The sequence below is a fragment of the Mobula birostris genome, chromosome 3 (genome assembly GCF_030028105.1).
Source record: "Mobula birostris isolate sMobBir1 chromosome 3, sMobBir1.hap1, whole genome shotgun sequence".
NCBI lineage: Eukaryota > Metazoa > Chordata > Chondrichthyes > Myliobatiformes > Myliobatidae > Mobula > Mobula birostris.
In genome coordinates this window covers 147,609,093-147,625,585 of record NC_092372.1, presented here as the reverse complement: position 1 = coordinate 147,625,585, position 16,493 = coordinate 147,609,093, and the positions used below count along the sequence as shown (strand labels likewise).

The 16,493-nt window shown below is 40.1% G+C and overlaps 1 protein-coding gene across 3 annotated transcripts in view; it reads left to right on the top strand.

The window, feature by feature from the left end:
- The window catches only part of ppp1r9a (protein phosphatase 1, regulatory subunit 9A), a 234,110-nt gene that overhangs the window by 111,327 nt on the left and 106,290 nt on the right, over window positions 1-16,493 (top strand). For all 3 annotated transcript variants that reach the window (XM_072253423.1, XM_072253421.1, XM_072253422.1), the window contains exons 6-7: window positions 4,597-4,755; window positions 8,325-8,378. In XM_072253423.1, coding sequence (XP_072109524.1) covers window positions 4,597-4,755; window positions 8,325-8,378 — 213 coding nt within the window. The remainder of the gene's footprint in view (window positions 1-4,596; window positions 4,756-8,324; window positions 8,379-16,493) is intronic.

Genomic DNA, 16,493 nt, shown 5'->3' with positions numbered 1-16,493 from the left:
CCACTCATGTGTCTAAACTCTCTTGCAAAAGAACCTGGAATCATACAGGCAGACTGTTATTGCTGGGTCTCAGGACAGTCTTGACTGGATGGGTGCCTTGTTTGCATGCAGAAAGATCTACATGTGAGGTACTGATGCAATTCAAATGCAAATGGTGGGTTCCACTTGGCATAATCTGTGAAATTAACATAATTAACCATATAGCGAGGTGGTGTTATTAAGTATTAAAATATGTAACTTGTAATTGTTAAAATTATTCCCAGTTTTTATTGTGCTCTTTTTATCATATACCAGTAGCTGAAGGTAATTATTGGGTTATTGAAATACAAGACACTGCTAAATTTGGAATTCCGAAGTAAGGATGCAGCCTGTTGATATTCAGTGTGTCAGGCAGCGTTAGTGGAGGAAAACAAACAAATGTTCCATGTCAAAGACTATTAACACCCCCAAAACAAATTAGAGAAAGATGTTACTTTTCTCAAATCAACATTGAGATTACACTTTGAAATGCACACTCATTGTCCCAGTTGACTATTGTCAGGTCCTGTGTGACAATCTTGAAATTGGCCTTTCTCCATTTCAATAATTTTAATTTCTGGACCACCTTTATCCTTGCTGCAATTACCTTGAAATTTTAGAGTTGTGGTCACCATGCAAAAAGGCTCATCCACGGACACACTAACTCTGCCTAGATTAGAACAAAAGATGGGGTGATGTTGAGGGAGAGTAAGGTAGGAAAGATGAAAGTGAAGGCCAAATAACAGGGTGCAATGATTAACCAGAGGAATGAAGGTGAAAAACAAAAAGATTCATATTGGAATAGGTCAATGTATTTTTAAAAAAAAAGGTGCTGAGGAGCTACAAAAGGCAAAGCCATTCCCAACACCTGAAATTACAAAGGACAGAACCAATGGTCATATTCTCAAAAACAGGTACAGGTATGGGTGAATAGAAAAAGTCAAACACAATTCAGAAAGGTAAAGAAATGGAAACTTCTTGAGCAGCTATTTCATGTGGTAAGCCACAAGCAGACAATAGCTGCTTTTTATTTAGTTAAACATTTTTCCTTCCACAGAAAATGATGACCACTTATCGAGTGAAATTGAAGGCCCATGCCATTGACCTAATTCCAATCACCGGCCAAGCAGATAGCTGTTGCATTCTGTTTTAAAGCTAGAAGTAGTTTGTGAGCACTTTAGAGTGGCAATTGCTGGAGTTTCTAGGAGTAATTTGGAAGTTGTAAGATCAATTCATTCCAAAGAAGAAAAAGCATTGTAAAGGGAAGATGAGGCAACAGTGACTTACAAGAGAAGTTAAAGACATCATAAAAACAAAAGGGAGGACATATAATATAGCAAAAAAAAAAGTGGGAAACAAAAAGATTGGGAAGTTTAAAAAGACAGAAAGGAACTAAAAAAGCCATTCGCAGAGAAAAGCTAGCCAGTAATACAAGAGCGGATACTAAAAGTTTGTGTCAAAGGATACCAGCAGTATGCCAGAAATTTGAGAATATAAGGGAGCAGAAATAAGTGTAGTCTGCACTACTAAGGAGGTGGTGAATGCAAAGCTGAAAGGTCTGTAGTTATATAAGACACCTAGATCAGCTACAGTATACCCCATGGTTCTGAAAGAGGTAGCTGATGAAATTGTGGGGACACAAGTAGTGATCTTTCAAGAATCACATGATTCTGAAATGCTTCTGAAGCACTGGAAAATTGCAACTGTCATTCCACCCTTTAGAAAAGGAAGAATGCAAAATTATAGGCTATTTAACTTGTCTTTCGTGGTTGTCTAGGTGTAGAGTTCATTATTAAGGATGAAGTTTGATGCTACTGAGTGATGCACAATAAAACAGGCCAAAGGCAGCATGGCTTCCTTAAGTGGAACTCTTTCCTGCAAATTTGTTAGGATTTTTTGAGGAAGCAACAGGTAAGATAGACAAAGGAGAGTCAGAGGATGTTGTTAATTTGGATTTTCAGAAAGCCTTTGACAAGGTGCCGCACGTGAGGCTGCTAAACGAGATAAGAGCCCATGATATTACAAGAAAGGTACCAGTGTAGATGGAAAATTGGCTGACTGGCAGAAAACAGAGCCTTTTCTGGTTGGCTGCCAGAGACCAGTAGTGTTTTGCAGAGGTCAGTATTGTGTTTGGAACTTTTCATGTTGTATGTTAATGATATGGATGATAGAGTTGACGGCTTTGTGGCCAAGTTTCCAAGTTTGTGGATGATACAAAGGTTGTTTGGTGTGGGCACATGGCCAAGTGGTTAAGGCATTGGACTAGCGACCTGAAGGTCGTGAGTTCGAGCCCCAGCCGAGGGAACGTGTTGTGTCCTTAATCACACATTGCTCTGTGACGACTCTGGTGCCAAGCTGTATGGGTGCTAATGCCCTTCCTTTGGACAATATTGGTGTCGTGGAGAGGGGAGACTTGAAGCATGGGCAACTGCTGGTCTTCCATACAACCTTGTCCAGGCCTGCGCCCTGGAGAGTGAAGACTTTCCAGGTGCAGATCCATGGTCTCGCGAGACTAACGGATGCCTTTACTTGGGGGGGGGAGGGTGCAGGTATTGTTGAGGGATTGTGCAGAAGGACTTGGACAGATTGGGAGAATGGACAAAGTAGTAGCAGATAGAAAACAGTGCACAGAAGTACTTTGGCTGAAGGAACAAAGGTATAGACTATCTCCTGAAAGGGGAGCAAATTCAGAAATTGGAAGTGCAAAGGGGTTTGGGAGATCTCGTGCAGGATTCAATAAAGGTTAATTTCCAGATTGAGATGGTAGTAAGGGAGGCAAATGTAATGTTAGCATTCATTTTGAGAGGCCTAGATTGTATTATCCCTTTGTTTTTAATTCCAAATTTATTGAATTACTTGAACGTAAATATCCTGCTGCTATTATTGAATTTGTACTCGTGTCTCTGGGTCACTAGAACAAAAAATATTAGGTTAGCTGCCAGATTTAACTCCCATACCAAAATACACATTATAAAGCATAAAAGAATCATATTCTGCTAAGCTTGATCACATATTAATTTTTGTTAATAATTATTGCACACTTTACTCTACAACTAAATAGATATGAGTTGAAGGGAAAATGATTCCAACTGTTTAAAATGATTAAGACGCCATCCCCTTCTCGCAATTCCTCCGTCTCCGCCGCATCTGCTCTCAGGATGAGGCTTTTCATTCTAGGACAAGGGAGATGTCTTCCTTTTTTAAAGAAAGGGGCTTCCCTTCCTCCACTATCAACTCTGCTCTTAAACGCATCTCCCCCATTCCACGTACATCTGCTCTCACTCCATCCTCCCGCCACCTCACTAGGAATAGGGTTCCCCTGGTCCTCACCTACCACCCCACCAGCCTCCGGGTCCAACATATTATTCTCCGTAACTTCTGCCACCTCCAACGGGATCCCACCACTAAGCACATCTTTCCCTCCCCCCCCCCCCCCGCATTCTGCAGGGATCGCTCCCTATGCGACTCCCTTGTCCATTCGTCCCCCCCATTCCTCCCCACTGATCTCCCTCCTGGCACTTATCCGTGTAAGCGGAACAAGTGCTACACATGCCCTTACACTTCCTCCCTTACCACCATTCAGGGCCCCAAACCGTCCTTCCAGGTGAGGCAACACTTCACCTGTGAGTCGACTGGGGTGATATACTGCGTCCGGTTCTCCCGATGTAGCCCTTTATATATTGGAGAGATCCGACGCAGACTGGGAGACCGCTTTGCTGAACACCTACGCTCTGTCCGCCAGAGAAAGCAGGATCTCCCAGTGGCCACACATTTTAATTCCACATCCCATTCCCATTCTGACATGTCTATCCATGGCCTCCTCTACTGTAAAGATGAAGCCACACTCAGGTTGGAGGAACAACACCTTATATTCCGTCTGGGTAGCCTCCAACCTGATGGCATGAACATCGACTTCTCTAACCTGCTAATGCCCTACCTCCCCCTTGTACCCCATCTGTTACTTATTTTTATACACACATTCTTTTCCTCACTCTCCTTTTTCTCCCTCTGTTCCTCTGAATATACCCCTTGCCCTACCTCTGGGTCCCCCCGCCCCCCCCTTGTCTTTCTTCCCGGACCTCCTGTCCCATGATCCTCTCGTATCCCTTTTGCCTATCACCTGTCCAGCTCTTGGCTCCATCCCTCCCCCTCCTGTCTTCTATCATTTTGGATTTCCCCCTCCCCCTCCAACTTTCAGATCCCTTACTCACTCTTCCTTCAGTTAGTCCTGACGAAGGGTCTCGGCCTGAAACGTCGACTGCACCTCTTCCTAGAGATGCTGCCTGGCCTGCTGCGTTCACCAGCAACTTTTATGTGTGTTGCTTGAATTTCCAGCATCTGCAGAATTCCTGTTGTTTGTGATTCCAACTGTATTCATTTGTACTTGAATTCCCCAGATGTCGCAATACAACGTCTGTAGAATAGAAGTCCAACTCTTGTTCAGCAGCTTATCATAATTAACCCACAACAAGTGAATGCAGAGTTTGATCTTGAATCCTTTCATTAATTTCAGTTATATTGTATGTTCACGTATAGCCTGTAGTGTTCATACTTTCAAAACTATGATTTGATGTTAAGACAGGAGAATATGCTACTGATGAAGATGATGATGGTGAAGTGGGCTCAGTGCTTACAGGTGGTGACATGGCGATTGAAGTGTTTGACCTGCCTGAAACCGGTGATGTGCTTTCTCCCACAGAAGTGGATGCCAACAAGATTACTCACAAATTCAAAGAGGTAACTAGGAATACAATCTAATCTCAAGAAAACAAGTAAAGAAGTTGATATAGTAGAATGATAATAAGATTTTAAAGTGTACAACTTAATACAAATTTGCATAAATTCCTGATGGTTCTTTATAAATTACTAATTGGGTTACATTTGCAGTTTTTTTTTTGTACAATCCTGGGCATCACATTTTGGGAAAGATAGCGAAGTTATAGCTGGGATCAATTCCTGTGATGAGGTATTTCAATTATGTTGATCGACTTGAGAAGCTGAAGTTGTTCTTTTTGGAACATAGAAGATTAAAAAGGGGTTTAATAGAAAATAAAAATCATGAAGGGCCTAATCTGGATAGAAGGTGTCTTCCTCCATTAGCAGAAGGATTGTGACTCAGAAGACAATGTATCATGAGGTAGAATTTTTTTGAGCAGCAGGTCATTAGAATTTAGACTGCGCTGCCGAGGGTGTAGTGAAGGCACAAATAATCATGCTGTTAAAAGGTAGCTACACGACGTATTTTAAGACCATAAGATATAGGAGCAGAATTAGGCCACTTGGCCCATTGAGTCTGCTCTGCTATTTCATCATAGCTGATCCAATTTTCCTCTCAGCTCCAATCACCTACCTTCTCCCTGTATCCCTTCATGCCCTGAAGGAAAATGAAGTAGATTTATTGGGTGAAAGTGGTGGACTACAGCAAACAGCAGTGGAATTGGTCTAATTAATTCCAACTCTATTTAATTGTTTCGCCCCTAAAATCATACAGTATACTGAAAGCAATGCTAATGGATATTTTCCATCTTGGATTTCTAAACTAATTTAAAAAGATCTGGATTTGTACCATATCTTTCATGCTTATTCAAAGTCTAAGCTGCTTTATGGCCAAAATGTACAACTCTAGTATTCACTATTGTAGTAAAGGTGGAGTACAATTTCTACATAATCAGCTCCCACAAGTAGCAATGAGATAATGACCTTTATTTGAGACATGCTGATTAAGGTATTGATTCCCTTGCTCGTATACAGAACAGTACCATTGCCAATGCAACATTCCTTCGGTATGGCACTGGAATTTTAGATTAGATATTTGTGCTTAAGTTTCTGAGTGAAGCCCTGTATATATAACCTGGTTACGAGGCAAGAGTATTGTAAATAAGTCACCAATGACAACTTGATCTTCCGGAGCTGCTAATAAGCCTGTCAATATATTTTCTATATTATTGTATAATTATTGTATTTATTTATGCTGCAAGAAATCAGAATCAGGTTTAATATCACCAGCATATGTCACAAAATTTGTTAGCTTTGTGGCAACAGTACAATGCGTGTAAGTATGTAAACACATTTTTGAAGTATAGAGCAAAAAGTTGAAACAATCTTAGCATCATTATCTTGCATACATATTCCACATATTTGATGTATTAACTAAGGGTACAGGACTTATCTACATTGTCAGCAGTAAATTAATTCCAACTTGACATTAGTGTTTAAGGAAAATTCAGGAAAACTGGAATTTTACTTCGGAAATGTTTGTTTCCCATTTTCAATTCTCTCATACATTGGTTTGCTGTGACAGTTTCAGTGTTCAAATCAGGAAACATCTTGAGTGAAATATTTAGCCTGAGTTAGTGCCATCAATTAAATCATACCTTCTTGATATGCAAATAGAAAGATATGGAACATAATTTTAAAACACTGAATAAGTCAAATCCAACGACAGTGCTTGTTCCTCAAAATAGGTGTGATGTCGACCTTGAAGTTGCAATACATTGATAATACAGCATGAGACTTTGCTCTTTTAAAATAATCATACGTCTGTCATGTTTTTATAAATTTCTGTTGTAATGCCGAAGTATTTTGTAACATCAAGTGATAGTCACTTAAGTTGGCCAACACATTGTAATAAAAGTATTTAAGTTACTTTGCAATGAAAGCAGACCCATTATTCCAGCGTAAGTAGTTTGATACCAAACTGTTGAAGGAATAATGGATTTGAAGTTACAAATTGGAAGCAACTTAGCTCCTTTTATTCGAGGAAAATCACTCTAAGCCTATTGGTCTTATTAGAGACAAATCATATGCATAATATAATAGAGTCAAAGAATAGAGGTTATTCAACCTTATGAAGCTCTATCAAATTTATTTGGCAAACAAATCCGTCTAGTCGCATTAACCTGCTCTCTTCCTATGACACTGTATGTTCTTACAGATGTTTATTCAGTACTTTTTATAATTAAATATGCCTCCACTGCAATTCCAGGCATTATATTTAAAACTTAGTGCTTATCAGTTTTTCCTTGTGACATCTGATCATAGATGAAATTTTTTGATGTCAGTTACCTTATACACAAATCTACTCCAGAACTTATAACATCTACAGTCTGAATAAACTCTTCTTGGGCTTCTGGCTGGGTACAGTTATGGATGTACTGACGTTTCGATGACAAACTGCTACCTTATTCAGGGATGATGCCTGGGCAATGTCTAGGCCAGTGGTATTTATACTCCCATAGTCTGTCTCTCCTGATTGGCTAGTCCTCATCCAATCGGGTTTCTGCTCTCCCACCATGTTTATAATTGAATTCCAGTTCCTAATTAGAATTCCAGTTTTCCTGTGGAAACCTGCGTCAAGGAGCACAGGAGGTATATCATTTTGACTTACCCAGAGAAATTGGCAGTAACAGAACACTGCATTCACAATGGCCATAAAATTGGCTTCAACAACACAGAACTACTGTGCCACACCAATAGCTTTTGGGGCCACCTGGTAAAGGAAGCCATTGAAATAAAACTGGAGGAACAGAATTTTAACAAAGATGAAGATCTTGCTCTCAGTAAGACTTGGAATTCGATTGTAAACAAGGTGGGAGAGTGGAAACCTGATTGGATAAGGACTAATCAGTCAGAAGAGATGGACAACGGGGGTATAAATACCACTGGATTAGATATGTCCAGGCATCATCCCTGAAGACGAAGGCAAAGTTTGTCAACGAAACGTCGGTTATAATCGATACCCGTACCCAGCTGGAGGCCCATGAAGAGTTTATTCATCATATATGATGGGTAAGCACTAGATCCTTTATCTACAGTTGGTTTCAAAAGAACATATCTTAGTTACTATCTGACAGGAAATATCCCCTCAAATCTTGATACTGGAATAAATGACAGTGGTTTAATTTAAGTTGGAGAAAGAACACACGTATCCAGTTTGGAAGAAAGTTCATCTGCGGTTTGCAAAAATGTTACATGTAGACTGTGATGGTGAAATTAAAGTTCAGTTGAGAACCTTGTAAGGTAATAAGTGTCAAGTTGAATTAGTGTTTGAACATTAATTTTGAGTTTGATTTAGTTGTTCATGCTCTTCGTAATATGTTAAGGCTGAAGATGTGAGGAAATAAATCATTGGTAATGGCTGAATATAATAAGAATTGTTATGAAAGTCATCACAGAAGGAGCAGATTTAAAGTTATAATTACACTTTAGATGGAATGGTTTCAATTTTTTGAACCTAGAGCATTTTTTGTCAAAGGTCTTTCAAATGTTGAAATTGCTGTTTGACCATCTTATTTTGATCCATCTAGCTACAGATTAAGCATTTTGTTACTGAAGCTGAAATTCAGAAAATGAAAGCCAAGGTAAGATGCTGCGAAACAGTTATTTTGATATTGTGTTAACATTTTTCTCTGTTTTAAGATCCATATTTTGGCAACTAATGTTTTCAATGAATCGAATTAAATTACTTTGTCAGTCTAATATTTTAATCTGAAAAATGAAGCAAGCAGGACTAAAGAGCAAAATGTAAAGGGATTTTATTCCTGCCTATCATCTTGAGCTATGAGATGATCTTTTTTGAAGTGTGCTATCCACAGAACATTCAGCTTCACAGATGAACTGCAATGGCATCAGCTGTTACTCAAGCTGCAAAAAGTAGATGCTGCCACCACCATGATTCATGGTAGGGATGCTGTGATTTTGATGATGTGCAGTGTTTGGTTTATGCCAAACATAGCATTTAGTTGGATGGCCAAACAGCTCTATTTTGGTTTAATTGACCATAGAGCCTTCTTCCAGATGATTTCAAAACTTTCCACATGCTTTCTGGCAAACTCTAGCTGAGATTTCATGTGAGTTTTATTTTCAATAATGGCTTCCTCTTTGCCACTTTCCCATAAAGTTGCAACTAGTGAAGCACCTGGGCAACAATTGTGTGCAGAGTCCCTCCTATCTCAGCCACTGAAGCATGTAACTCCTCCAGGGATGTCATAGGTTTCTTGGTGGCCTCCATCGCTAGTCCCTTTGTACAGTCACTCAGTTTTTGAGGGCGGCCTGCTCCAGGCAGATGTACAGCTGTGTTGTATTCTTTCTACTTCTTGATGATTGACTTAACAGTACCCCAAGGGGTAGTCATTGACTTGGAAATTTTCTTTTATCCATCTCCTTACTAGAGCTTTTAAATAACCTTTTTTTGAGGAGTTGCTTGGAGTGTTCTTTTGCCTTCATGGTGTAGTTTTTGCCAGGATACTGACTCACCAGTAGCTGGACCTTCCAGATACAGGTATATTTTCACTACGATCAATTAAAACACCTTGACTGCACACAGTTCTCTGTTGAACTAATTATGTGACTTCTAAAACCAATTGTCTGCATCAGTGATGATCTGGTGTGTCATATTAAAAGGAATGAATACATGCAATCAATTATTTTGTGTTTTATATTTGTAATTAATTTAGATCACTTTTTGGAAATCTGTTTTCACTTTGACATGAGTCTTTTTCTGTTGATCAATGTAAAAAATAATCAATTTAAATCCACTGTGATTCAGTGCTGTAAATCAATAAAAATATGAAAACTTCTAAGGGGAGTGAATACTTTTTGTAGGCTCCGTAGATAAGGTGAATGCTAAGTCTTTTCCCCAGGTTAAAGAAGTCAAAGCTAAGAGACATAGGTTTAAGGTGAGATGGGTAAGATTTAAAAGGGACTAGAAGGGAAACATTTCATGCAGAGGGTGGTGAATATGTGGAATGAGCTGCAAAGGAAGTGATTGAGGCAAGTATAGGAGTATTATTTAAGGAACAGTTGGATAGGTACATGGAGAGTTGGGGCTGAGAGAGAGATTATAGATGACCTTTATTTGTCATATGTACATCAAAACTAAGAAAAGCACAGTGAAATGTGTCAACAACCAATATAGTGCAAGGGTGTGCTAGGGGAAGCCTGCAAGCGTCACCATGTTTACTGTGCCAACGTAGCATGCCCACAATTTACTAGCCCTAGCCTATACATCTTTAGAATGTGGGAGAAAAGCAGGTCACCTGGAGGACACAAATATCATCATGAGGATAAAATGGACAGACTCCTTATGGACAGCAGCTGGAATTGAGCGCCGATCCTCCAATCGCTGGCATAGTGAAGTGTTATGCTGACCACTATGCTACTATGCCACCCCTCCAAGTTGAATGTGAGAAATTGGGACTAGCTGGGTGAGCATCATGGTTAGCATGGACTAATTGGGCTGAAGGGCTTATCTCAAAGCTGTATTGCTGTTTGACTCTGTGACATTAATTCCCACATGGTATATACTTTGTGTATTTATATGCACAAGGTATGCATTCAACATATTCTGATATCTCTGTTTATCAGCCCCAAGTTATCCTATCTCAAAATTGGGAAGTTTCATCTCAGGCAACATCCTTATGAGTTTTCTCTTGTACCCACTCGTCATTATTGCCTGCAGTAGCCTAACCAATATTTAATAAAGTTGTACTTTGACATCATTGTTCTTATATTCTTACAAACCCCATTTCCAGAAAAGTTGGGATATTTTCCAAAATGCAATAAAAACAAAAATCTGTGATATGTTAATTCACGTGAACCTTTATTTAACTGACAAAAGTACAAAGAAAAGATTTTCAATAGTTTTACTGACCAACTTAATTGTATTTTGTAAACATACACAAATTTAGAATTTGATGGCTGCAACACACTCAACAAAAGTTGGGACAGAGGCATGTTTACCATTGTGTTGCATCACCTTTCCTTTTAATAACACTTTTTAATCGTTTTGGAACTGAGGATACCAATTGTAGTAGATTTGCAATTGGAAATTTTGTCCATTCTTGCTTGATATAAGACTTCAGCTGCTCAACAGTCTGTGGTCTCCGTTGTCTGCTTCTCCTCTTCATGATGCGCCATACATTTTCCACAGGAGATAGATCTGGACTGGCAGCAGGCCAGTCAAGCACATGCACTCTGTGTCTACAAAGCCACGCTGTTGTAGCCTGTGCAGAATGTGGTCTGGCATTGTCCTGCTGAAATAAGCATGGACATCCCGGGAAGAGAGGTCGCCTTGATGGCAACTTGTGTCTCTCTAAAATCCTAATACACGCCTCGGTGTCAATGGTACCTTCACATGCATGCAACTCACCCATGCCGTGGGCACTGATGCACCCCCATACCATCACAGATGCTGGCTTTTGCACCTTTCGCTGATAACAATCTGGATGGTCGTTTTCATTTTTGGCACGGAGAACTCGATGCCCGTTTTTTCCAAAAACTAGCTGAAATGTGGACTCATCTGACCACAACACACGGTTCTATAGTCTTTCGGTCCATCTGAGATGAGCAGGAATGATAATGATAAATACACAGCCTATATAAAGTAGAAATAATGTATGTACAGTGTAGTTTCACTTACCAGAATCGGGAAGACAGCGAGCACACTGGAAGGTTCATGCATTTTTCTATCATAGTTCTTTGTAAGCACTCAAAACATCCTGCACTCCTGCCCTAAACGCACCCTTCGAAAGGTTTCGGCCTGAAACGTCGACTGCACCTCTTCCTAGAGATGCTGCCTGGCCTGCTGCGTTCACCAGCAACTTTTATGTGTGGTACATACATTAATCCTCTTCAAGTGATCAATAGTGGAAAGGGTGAGTAATTTCAAATTCCTGGGTGTCAACATCTCTGATGATCTATCCTGTGCTCAGCATATTGATGCAGTTACAAAGAAGGCACAATAGCAGTTATATTTAATTAGAAGTTTGAGGAGAATTGGTATGTCACCAAAGACGTGCATAAATTTCTACAAATGTACCGTGGAGAACATTCTAACTGGCTGCATCACTGGCTGGTATGGGGAGGGGGCCAGTGCACAGGATTAGAATAAGCTGCAGAAAGTAGTATACTCAGTCAGTTCCTTGATGTGCACTATCCTCCCCAGCATCCGGGACATCTTCAAAGAGTGATATCTCAAAAAGACAGCATCCATCATTAAGGACCCCATCACCTAGGATATACCCTCTTCTCATTGCTGTCATCAGGGAGGAGGTCCAAGAGCCTGAAGGCACATGCTGAGTGATTCAGGAATAGCTGCTGCTTCTTCTCTGCTATCAGATTTCCGAATGGACATTGAACCTATGAACACTACCTCACTACTTTTATTTACTTTATAATAAATTGCTTTTTTTAAATTAATATGTATTGCTGCCGCATAACAACAAATTTCTTGACATATGTCGGTGATGTTAGGCCTGATTCTGATTCCGTTAACTTTGTCTCTGTCCGAATGTTACATCCTCACCACTGAACCTACATTCGAGTCTCTAGCTAAGATGGCTCTATATCCTGTCTGTCTCAGACTGCCTTCTTTCACATCAGGATCATTATTCTCTGGAGACTCAAGAGACTGCAGATACTCAGATCTAGAACGGAAAAAGAAAATTGCTGGAGGAACTGGCAGGCAGTATCTATGGAAGGAAATGGACATTTGATATTTTTGCTCAAGACCCTTCATCTGGATTGGAAGATAGAGGGGAAATAGCCAGTATTAGGAGGTTGCGTAGGTGACAGGGCAAGAGCTGGTGTGGAGGAATGTTTGGCAGTTGGAGGAAGGAAGGGTGGAGCGTGGAACCAAATAAGGGAGGTGTGATGGGCAGATGGAAATAGTCAGGGGATGGGGTGGGGGGGGAGACCCTTTTGGAGAAGTGTGTAGGTGATGATGAGGTAGGTTGGGATTGGGATAGCAACTGGATGATAGGGAGCTTAGGATGTCTGTGTTTGTGTGTAGAAGAATCTGAATACAACAGGAGAGAGGAAAAGACAGTCATAAAGCAAGGAAACAGGCTGTTTGGCCTAATCTGGTCCACTTTAAGTTAGGTTTCCATCAAATCTAGTCCTATTTACACATGTTGGCCCACATCCCTCTAAAACACTGCTGTCCACGTACTGTCCAATTGCCTTTTAAATTTTTATAACTTACCTGCCTCAGCCACTTCCTTTGGCAGCTCATTTTATATGCAGACCACTCTCTGGGTGAAAAGTTGCCCCTGTGGTTCCTATTAAATCTCTCCCTTCTCACCTTAAACCTATACCCATTTGTTCTTGATTCCCTTACCTTGAGAAAAGACTGTGTGCTTTCACCCCTTCTATGCCCCTCATAATTTTATATACCTCTATAAGATAACCCCTAGGGCTCCAATGAATAAAGTCCCAACCTGCTCAACCTCTCTATAAATCAGTCCGTCAAATATTTGCAACGTCCTCAAATATTTCTGCACTCTTTCTAGCTTAATGACTTTCAGGCTTCTCTAGAGATGTGACTCGTTAGCCCCTTGCTGACAGCCACTGGAGTTGTGGTAAGAAAAGCATCTTTCTCAAACTCCATATGTCTAGGGTTAGTATGACTTGGGTCTCACTAAAACCAGGAAGCTGGGATGTCTCAACCACCTGAGCCCAGATCTGTGCGAATACTGTATAAAGACTGCCCCTATGCACTATAGATCATACACTACATTCAATTATAAAGCAAGTATCTTTGCAAATTTCAGCTTTATCGAACAGTTGGAAGAATTTTGTGATGTCAGGATCTCCAATCTATTTGTAAATGATAGGGACATATCTCATTAATGGATAGATGCAACACTCTGTTCCCCTGGTGTGTTATAGGTATCTTCGGCTCCTGCAGCTTCAATCACCACTTGTGACCCTTCCAGTCTACTAGAGAGTGCCTCTTCCTGTCTATCACTCGTGTCTTCCAGCAGCTCAGGTCCCCCTGCTCCATGACTGAACTTAACTTCCTTCAGCTTAAGCAGGTGCTGCCAAACATCTTCATCCTCTACTGGTGCTAACGGGCAAGACCTCTGTCAGAAAGGAATGTCCTCGGTCGCTCTAATAGCGTGGCAAGTACTCGTGGATTAACCAGCATCAGACTTGTCAGTAGAAAATGCATCTTCACGTCTCAACATTATCACAGTTAATGTCCTTTTCCATTCCTTGGATATTCCGGTAAATCTGGGAGTTCCTGTCCCTCTAGTTACTCCTCCAGGACATAACATTACAGGTTTATGCTGGGTGTACCACACAGTTTCTCGTTTCTTCGTTCCAAGGAGGAACTTGCATCTTCTCAAAAGCAGATCTGAACACAGGGTGAATGGACAAGGTTTTCAAAAAGTTCTCTCCATTTCTCTCCTTTGATGCTCCCATGATCCTTCTCACAATGTCTGTCTTTGTTCCCACAAGAATGCAAGCGTCACCCTTTGGAACCAGATCAGGGCAGACTAACACTGGTTTGTTTAATAATCTCAGTTACTCCTTCATCTGCTTCCAAAACCTCCAGCTTCAACAATAAATAACCATCAAGGGCACTGAGTGGCGTCGATGGTAAATGTGCCAAATACCAGTGTATATTATACACTGTTACCATATACTTCCTTGAGACTAAATTTTTTGCAGGGACTTGCAGAAAATAAGCAACACAATAAAACTTTATGAAGAACTATACATAAACAAATAAAGACTGACAAACAACCAATGTGTTAAAGAAGATGAACTGCAAATAAAAAATAATACTGAGATCATGAGTTGTGAAGAGTCCTTGAAAGTAAGTTTATAGTTCATAGAATGAGTTTAGTATCATGGTGAATGCCAGTTCAGGAACCTGATAGTAGTAAGGTAAGAACTGCTGGCGACCCTAGTGATGTGGGACCTAAAGCTTCTTTATCCTGCTGTCCAATGGCAGTAGTGAGAAGATGGCATGTCCTTGACAGTGGGGGTCCTTGATAATGGATGCTGCTTTCCAGTAAATATATTCAATGGTGGGGAAGGCTTTCCCAATGATGGACTGGGCTGTATCCACTACTTTTTGTAGCCTTTTCCATTCCAGGACATTGATGCTTCCATACCAGGCTGTGAAGTGACCAGTTAGTATACTCTTTACAGTGCACCTTTAGAGGTTTGTCAAAGTTTTTGATGACATAGCAAATCTAAGCAAACTTCAAGGAAAATAGAGGCTGTTGTTCCTTTGCTGCCTATGACACCACCTATTTTAGAAATGAGAGCAGGTTACCTGAAATTAGAGAATCCAGTGTTCATATCATTGGATTGTAAACTACCTTGGTAGAATATGAGGTGCTGTTCATTAGTTTACTTATTTTCCTGATCCTAGCAGTGGAGGAGACCAGGTACGGAATGGGGTAGGAACTTGATTCCTCCTATACTCCTATGGCAGACAACCTATCTTCCCTTTTCAAAATCTTCATTTTGACAATCTATAGCTAAAGATTTACCTTTCATTACAGCAGTCCTACATGAACACAAACTTCAATATCTGAAAATTAGAATTCTTTTCCATGTTTTCTTACTCTCTCTCCAATTTAAATTTGCACCATTTTCAATAGCATCTCCAAAATATAACCAGCAAATATTTGAACTGGCTCTTGAAACAATTTAATCACACAAAGAAGCTACATAGCTCGCTGGTATGGAAAACAAATGTTGCAATTGAACTGGTTGGGTAGTACAGGTATCCCCCGCTTTACGAAAGTTCGCTTTACGCCACTTCACTTTTACAAAAGTCCTATATTAGTACCTGTTTTCGCTAACCAAAAGAAATCCGAAGAGGATTTTGGCTTTTACGACAAAAGACGTAAAGCAAAAATAGCATTCAGCGTTTGTTTTGCAGCGAGCCAGTATAGAGGCAGCGCGCACCCCGAGCAGCGAGAGTGGCGAAAAGCGAAAATAGCGTTCAGCGTTTGTTTTGCAGCGAGCCGTTATAGAGGCAGCGTGCATGACATAGCTTTGAACTGCATGAGATTTTTGCTACGATTGACAGTGCTTCAATTATTGCAGAAAAGTATGACTTAATTTTGAAAGGGCATGTAGGTTTAGGGCAGGAGTGCAGGATGTTTTGAGTGCTTACAAAGAACTATGATAGAAAAATGCATGAACCTTCCAGTGTGCTCGCTGTCTTCCCGATTCTGGTAAGTGAAACTACACTGTACATACATTATTTCTACTTTATATAGGCTGTGTATTTATCATTATCATTCCTGCTTTTACTGTATGTTCATGTTATTTGAGATTTTATGTGTTATTTGGTAGATTATTTTTTGGGTCTGGGAACGCTCAAAAATTTTTCCCATATAAATTAATGGTAATTGCTTCTTCGCTTTATGCCATTTTGGCTTAGGAAAGGTTTCATAGAAATGCTGTACTTTTGAATAGTGGGGGAAACCTGTATATTTAGCTACATATGTTTTTGCTAATCCGATTATGATTCCTAACACAGGTGTTTAAAACAGGAGTTCCTTGTTAACTTTCTCTTCATTGAGACATATTATGACCAAGGAATATTTTATTAGTCAGGAATTTAATAGCAAAATTATTTGATAACAGTCTGGTATTTAAATCATCATCGAAACTTGTTCTATGATTGTCCCATATATTGTACCTTGTACTCTTCTGACATCATCTCA